Source organism: Scylla paramamosain, chromosome 39, assembly GCF_035594125.1.
Source record: "Scylla paramamosain isolate STU-SP2022 chromosome 39, ASM3559412v1, whole genome shotgun sequence".
Classification (NCBI taxonomy): Eukaryota; Metazoa; Arthropoda; class Malacostraca; order Decapoda; family Portunidae; genus Scylla; species Scylla paramamosain.
The window spans coordinates 15,314,499-15,321,998 of NC_087189.1; the positions used below are offsets into that span (position 1 = coordinate 15,314,499).

At 43.9% G+C, this 7,500-nt stretch overlaps 1 protein-coding gene across 1 annotated transcript in view; it reads right to left on the reverse strand.

Annotated features, from left to right (window-relative positions):
- LOC135092329 (uncharacterized) overlaps window positions 1-2,733 on the reverse strand; it is an 8,835-nt gene extending 6,102 nt beyond the window's left edge. Inside the window, exon 1 of the mRNA XM_063990780.1 lies at window positions 425-2,733. Within this exon, the coding sequence (XP_063846850.1) occupies window positions 425-2,733 (2,309 nt within the window). The remainder of the gene's footprint in view (window positions 1-424) is intronic.
- Between the last annotated feature and the right edge of the window lie 4,767 nt (window positions 2,734-7,500).

Genomic DNA, 7,500 nt, shown 5'->3' on the forward strand with positions numbered 1-7,500 from the left:
ATCTTCAATAGTTACAAAATCATGACTATCTCTCACATGTTGTGTACTAGGACAATCTTGTACCACATGTGTTTCCGTCTGTATACAGCCACATGGACACAATCTCTCCTCTATAGGTAGACGACCACGTCCCCTCCTATTCCATCTGCCAGTCTCCACCGCTAAAGAGTGAGCTGACAACCTAAACTGTGTAAATGACATCCTCTCTCTTTCTGGTATACTATCCCTTACACGGTAAACCTCGTGAACAGATAAACCCGGATTGATTTCTCGGTAAGTCATTCTCCTAGATGATTCGGTTCTCAAAATATCGTTCTTTAGTGATTCTGTTGTTAATATGATATCATCTAAATTATTAAAAATCAATCCGTGTACATATGTTCTCGTAGTATATCTAGTGTCCAGTATTTTATGTATTACCAACATTAGGGGATCGTCATTCATTACAGATCTTTCTCGCCACACTTTAGTGAAGAACTTTCTTTGTCTACTTCGTACAAGATCTTTTAAAGGTGGATATCCAGATTCAATGTAACACATATCATTGCAGGTGGTCTTCCTAACTCCAAGTAGCTGTTTTAATGCCCAGTTGTAGATTTTTGTGGCTGGTTTTAAGTCAGCGTTCAGCCACGACTCACACCCATACAGCACGGCTGACATGAGAGCAGCATCAAATATTCTCTTCTTTACGATAAAGGGCCAGTCACAATTCTTCTTTAAGAATAAAACAAATTTGTTAAAGTGTGCCATCTTTGCCTGCATGTGAGCCGCGACTGCCGCTGACACGGAACCGTCAGCTGTAAATGGTGAGCCAAGATAGGTGTACTGTGCGCACGACTCCACCACCAGGTCATCTACTCTTACTGCCTCTCTGTCGTGTTCTGTACCACATATAACAAAGAATTTTGTTTTTGTTGCATTGATCTTCATGCCATAGCTATCGCAGTACTGTTTTAGCAATGTTACTTTATTGATTAAATTATCTTTGGTTGTTGCAAGGAGCACCGTATCATCCATTAGGACTAAAATATGTAGCCAAGACAAGAAACCATCAGGATTACTATTTTCTTTGATAATCTTAATCAGGTCATTAACGTACAGGACAAAGAGCAGACAAGATGTTGAGCTACCCTGACGCACCCCGACCGTGGCTGCTACTATCACTGAACCGATGACACTGTTCGTTACCGCGTACATAGCAACAAGTGCCGCCAGCATAACACTACCACAACCCAACCGTTTCAGAACTGCAAATAACATACTTCTAGGTACCAGATCGTAAGCCTGAGTAAAGTCCACAAACATTACAAAAAGTTTCCTTTTCTTCCTTTTAGCCATATCAGTTAATAATCTTAATGTTACGATATGCTCAATGCAGCCACGACCTTTCTGTGCTCCAGCCTGCTCCCTGTATGGTTTGAACCATCTCTCCAGTCGCGCAAACAGTACCATATCAAAGAGTTTAGCGAGACAATTAATAATAGTCACACCACGGTAATTACGAGGTTCCCGTCTGTTACCTCTCTTAAATAACATGAACAGTTTAGCCGTAGACCATAGACTAGGATATGAAGCTGACGCGAATATAGTATTAAATAATGTAGTAATTATCAGCAACCATTGCCCTGTAAGTAGTTTTAACACACCGGGAGAGACTCCATCTGGACCGCATGCCTTGTCTGGCTTAATATTGTCTATTTGCTTCTGAATTTCCTCTTGGCTTATCTGGTCATCTAGAATTGGAATATTTACTGGTAAATGATTTCCGTCATCTAAATTATCTGTCACAGTAGGATTCAATACTTCCTCATAAAATTCTTTAAATTCCTGATCAGAAGGACGACCATCTTCCTTACAATCACCCTGATATTTACCCTTCCAATCTATCGCCCTCCATACTCGAGAATCATCACGGTCCTGTAGGAGTCTGTCCCAGCGGTCAGTGTATGTCCTGTCATGTACATCGTTACCTTCACCTGCCGCCGTCTCGCCACGGCTCCTACTGTAACATTCGTACAACACTTCAGACACCTTTTCTGCAAACTCATCTACAGTGACATCATTACCATCCACATGCACATTAGAAATTAAATTAGAGAACATATCATGATTAATCTGATTGAATTTTATAGGTTTACTCGTCATCTTAGCACGCTCCGCAGTCCCCAGTAGTGATGCATGACCGCCTAAATGGTAGGCACGCCGTAACACATGGTCAAGATTGACTTTATTCAAGCATAATTGGACCGCTATCAGAGCGTGATCTGATGGCAAGTGTTTTGTCTGGTGAACCTGAAACAAATCAATATTCCTGACTAACTTCTCTGACGCTATACAAACATCCAACTCGGAAATCCATGTGCTATCTTTCTTAAATGTCAGATTGCTTACAAAGTGCTTCTCACGAGTTTTCAGATTGTTGATCACAATGAAGTTATTGTCTTTACAAACTGATGCTAAGGCATAAGCGTTATCATTGGGAGTATTTACATCATCTGGTATGAGTGGATATGCATATTCAGTATTATTGGCAATATCTCTTACAGCTTTGCCCAACCTCGCATTTACATCACCTAATATTAAACACTTATCACAGTTGTTTTCCATGAGCTTCTCGTGTATAGCTGCAAATGACTCGTGAGAGAAGTACAGTGAGTCACTTGGGGGTATGTAGCAGGCACCAAACATTACTCCAGGTACACAGTGACACGAGAATGTCGCAGTGTAAGTCATTTTGGCTGACTCCAAAACTAAACGTCAGTTACGTTGTGTGAATTGTTAACTGTGGCGAGGTTTTCCAAGGCTCTAAATGGCTGTCAGACCGTGGTGGCGTGAAAATGTTAGTGGGATATCAGTGCACAGGTGCTCGTGTATCGATAGAGACTGAGATATCAGAGATAACTGACTGAGGGAAATTAATATTTAGACAATTAAATATACTGAATCATATAAATGTATTATATCTATTGTTTTGAAGTGAGTGTTCATGATTGCAGTGTTAGTTTGGCAAAAATTCAGTATCATTAATGGAAAGGGTGCATCTCTGTTGCCGATGAAAAATAATCTTAATTCTTTACCTTTTTTCATTCTTGTCTCTGATTGGCTAAACTCCTTATCACATTCTAGAACCAAGGTCTTTCATTGGCCCATCTGGTGGATGCCAAAGTGCTTTAGCTCCAAGCTGCTGAGTGGCTGCAGAAGCGACCGCTGAGGTATACTAACAGTCAGATCAGGTTTTCAGTAAGACTGGCCAATGCCTGGATTTTCTACAGAAGATTTTGGCGCATTGCTGAATAATACAAGATTCAACAAGAAGAACAAGAAACAACAGTCAATGGACGCTCACGAGACCCTCGGTGAGAAGAACACGGAGAAAATGAAACAGACCAAGCACCACAGCAAGAGGAGGAGCTTGGAAAACCTCCAAGACTGCACCGGTCATAAGAAAACAAACACTGAAGGGGTTATGGAACCCAAAAAGCAGAGGAATAACTTAAAAACCAAGACGCGGATGAGGATGGAATATTTGTATCCGATTATAGACCCCAACAAGAAGAGGAAGAAGCAGGACATGGAGGGCGATGAAAACCAGAACAAGAAGACCAAGAAAGACACGGAGGACCACGAGAAGCAGTACAAGAACACGAAGAAGGACACAGACGACCACGAGAAGCAGGACAGGAAGACGAAGAGGGGCACGGAGGACCACAAGAACCAAGACAAGAAGAGGAAGAAGGACACGAAGAATCACGAGAAGCAGGAAGAGAAAAGCAAGGACAAGGAACATCACGAGAACCAACACAAAAACACCAAGGGAGAAGGCAGGAAAAACCGAAGGAAAGGGTGGAATATGGAGTGCTGTAAACGGATTAAGGACTGCATCAAGAAATGGAACAAGAAGGATAATGAAGACTACGAGGAACAGGCCAAAAAGAGCAGCACGGAGAAACGTGAGAGCCAGGCCAAGAAGAGGAAAGGTAAGAGTATTGAAGACCATGATAGCCAGGCCAAGAAGAGAAAGGGGCAGGGCAAAGAGGACCATGACACCCAGGTCACGAAGAAGTTGCACGACAAGGAGGAACATGACAGTCAGGCCAAGAAAAGAAAGAGGCAGGACAAGGAGGAAGATGACACCCAGGCCAAGAAAGTGAAGAGGCAGGACAAGGACAAACATGACACACAGGCCAAGAAAAGGAAGAGGCAGGACAAGGAGGAACATGAAACCCAGGCGAAAAAGGGGAAGAGAGAAGAGAAAGAGCCAAAGAAGAGGAGGCCGCTGGAGAATTATAAGCGTATCCTTGATCACCTCAGGAAGAGGGGAGGGCGGGACAGCAGCAACGTGCTGAAGCTGAAGGTGGAGGCCGAAAGAGTCAAAAAGAAGAGGAGTGTGAGCGAGTACTGCCGTGTTCATCTTGAGGAAGGACACATGACGGATGCGACCGTGCGCGGCCATCCATGTCTTGTCTTTTTTGACACCGGCGCCTCAGCCAGCATCATGTTCCTGTCACTGGCTAAGAGAGCGGGCCTCCTCACGGGCCGCGAGAAGACAGGAAAAATACTCTTCTCTACCTGGAATGGCATCCTGTTGCTGGACGTGATCATGCTCGACGAGGTACTGTTGGTGCTGAAGGACGGCCTTGCGGTCAATACGCCCATGTTGGTGTTTCCAAAGGAGGCGGAGATCACCTCTCGCAACGACGTGATAGTGCTGTCCATGAGCCGCCTGCAGGAGGCTGAGATGCGGCAGGACTTCCATCACGACGGTAGCAGCACCCTGTTCCTGCGTCACCCGGAACGTCTGCGGCGGAGACCTCAGCCAGGGCGCGAAGGGAAAGTGTTCGCGTTTGCCGCACAAGCACAAGGCGTCGAGGAGCCGCTGATGGTGCTGCTGGACACATGCTCTACTATACCATTCTCTATCACCAAGATCGGCCGGTACAACGTGCGGTGCAGGACAGGAAGCGAGACTGCGCTGCCGACACGAGTCATTCTGCAGTTTGGCAGCGGCACACTCACAGTGCAGATGAACACCAACCAGGGGGGTTAGCGACTTCGACTTTGTGTTTGGACGACCGCTGCTCTGTAAATTACGAGCAGCAATAGATTATGTTGATTCGACCATGACGTTGAAGCTCAACAGAAAACAATTCTGCCTCGACATCTTCCCTCACTGAGCGAGCCGCCCTCCCGCGTCCCCTCTCCTCTCTCTTTTTTTTTTTTTTTTACTTATTTTATTTCATTTTTTTTTATATATCATGGAAATCAGCAGAAGGAAAAAAAAAATTTTTTTAAAGCCTGCAATGTAGCTCACAAAAAGAAAATAGGAGTAGTGACCTGGGTACAGAAATAATGTGGATTAAGGACATTAGACAAAGTGTTCCGGACTAAGGATGTTAAATGAAGAAAATAGTCTGGATTAAGGATAGTGGATTAAGAAAATATTATTATTATTATTATTATTATTGTGAAGAAATTCACAATAATAATAGTACATTAACGGAAAAGTCTGGATTAAGGATAATGAATTAGGAAAATAGTTAAAATTAAGGATATTGGATTAGAACAAAACTCTGAATTAAAGATACTGGATTAGAAAAATAGTCGGAAGAAAGGCTAGTGGACTAAGAAAATAGTATTGATTAAGGATACTGAATTAAGAAAATAGCCGAAATTAAAGATAGTACATTAAGAAAATACTCTGGATTAAGAGTAGAGGATTAAAAATACTCGAGATTAACGAAAGAGGATTAAAAACAGTCTGGATTAACGATAATGGATTAAGAAAGTAGTCTCCATTAACACTTAAACTGCGGACAAAAAATAAACATCATGCACGGCGAAAATCTAAATGCAGAAGTAAATAATGAATGAGGAGATTGTGATGTGAAATACTACAGCACATGGAAGTGGTACAGAAAATATTAGGGCAACACAAGGAACTCAAAAAGCGCGCCAAAATTTCACTTGCCGGGTAGAATGATGACGACAGGAGAAAGCTCTCGCTCACTCTCGCTCTGGCTCCGGCTGTCGCTCTCTCTTCTCCTCTCTCCTTTCCATTCCTTTCTCCTCTCTCATCTCTCCTCTCCCTCTCCTCTCTTCTCTCCTCTCCCTGTCCTCTCCTCTCTCCTCTCTCCTCTCCTCTCCTCCCCTCCTCTCCTCTCCTCTCCTTTCTCCTCTCCTCTCCTCTCCTCTCCTTTACTCTCTCCTCTTCTCTCCTCTCCACTTTTCTCTTCCTCTCCTCTCCTCTCTTCTCTCCTCTCCCTCTCTCCTCTCTCTCTCCTTTCTCCTCTCTTCTCCTCTCCTCTCCCTTCTTCTCTCCCTTCCTCTCTCTCTCCTCTCCTCTCTCCTCTCCTTTCTCCTCTCCTCTTTCCTCTTTTCTCCTCTCCTCTCTCTTTTTTTCTCTTTTCCTCTGCTCTCTTCTTTTCTTTCCTCTCCTCTTTTCTCTCCTCTTCTTTTTTCTCTCATTTCTTCTCTTATCTTTTCTCCCTCTCTTTTTCTCTCTCCTTTCCTCTTCTCTCTCCTCTCCTATATCCTCTCCTCTTTTCTCCCTTTTCTTTTCTCTTATCTCCTCTCCTCTCCTCTCCTCTCCTCTCATATCCTTTTTCCTCTCCTGTTTTCTCTCTCTTCTCTTCTCTTCTCTTCTCTTTTCTTCTCTCCTCTCCTCTCCTCTCCTCTTCTCTTTTCTTCTTTCCTCTTCTCTTCTCTTCTCTCCTCATAACCTCTCTTAACTTTTCTCCTCTTCACTCCTCTTATCTTCTCTTCCCCTTCCTTGCCTTCATATTAAATGACATTTTCTCTCTCTTCTCTTCTCTTCTCTCCCCTTCTCTCATCTCCTCTCTTCCCCTGTCCTCTCCTCCCCTCTCCTCTCCTTTCTCCTCTGTTCTCCTCTCCTCTCCTCTCCTCTCCTCTCCTCTCCTCTCTCCTCTCCTTTTCTCTTCCTCTCTCCTTTCCTCTCCCCTCTCCTCTTTTCGACTTTCCATTTTCCTCTACCCTCTCCTCTCCTTTCCTCTCCTCTCCTCTCCTCTCTCCTCTTTCCTCTCCTCTCTCCACTTTTTTCTACTGTTTTCTCTCCTCCTCCTCCTCTCTCTTCTCCTCTCTTCTCTCCTCTCCTCTCCTTTAATCGAATCTCTCATCTCCTCTCTTCTTTTCTCTCCTTTTCTCTCCTCTCCTCTCCTCTTCTCCTTTTCTCTTCTCTTCTCTTCTCTTCTCTCCTCTCCTCTTCTCTTCTCTTCTCTTCTCTTCTCTTCTCTTCTCTTCTCTCCTCTCCTCTCCTTTACTTTCATCTTCTCTCCTCTTTTTTGTCCTCTTCTCTATCTTCTCTAGAATCCTCTCCTCTCCTCTCCTCTCCTCTCCTCTCCTCTCCTTTCTTCTCCCGTTCTCTTCTCTTCTCCTCCTCTCATCTACTCTCTTCTACTATAGTTAGTGCTTTCTCTTTTTCTTGTCTTCTTTTCTGTTTGATTCCGAGAGAGAGAGAGAGAGAGAGAGAGAGAGAGAGAGAGA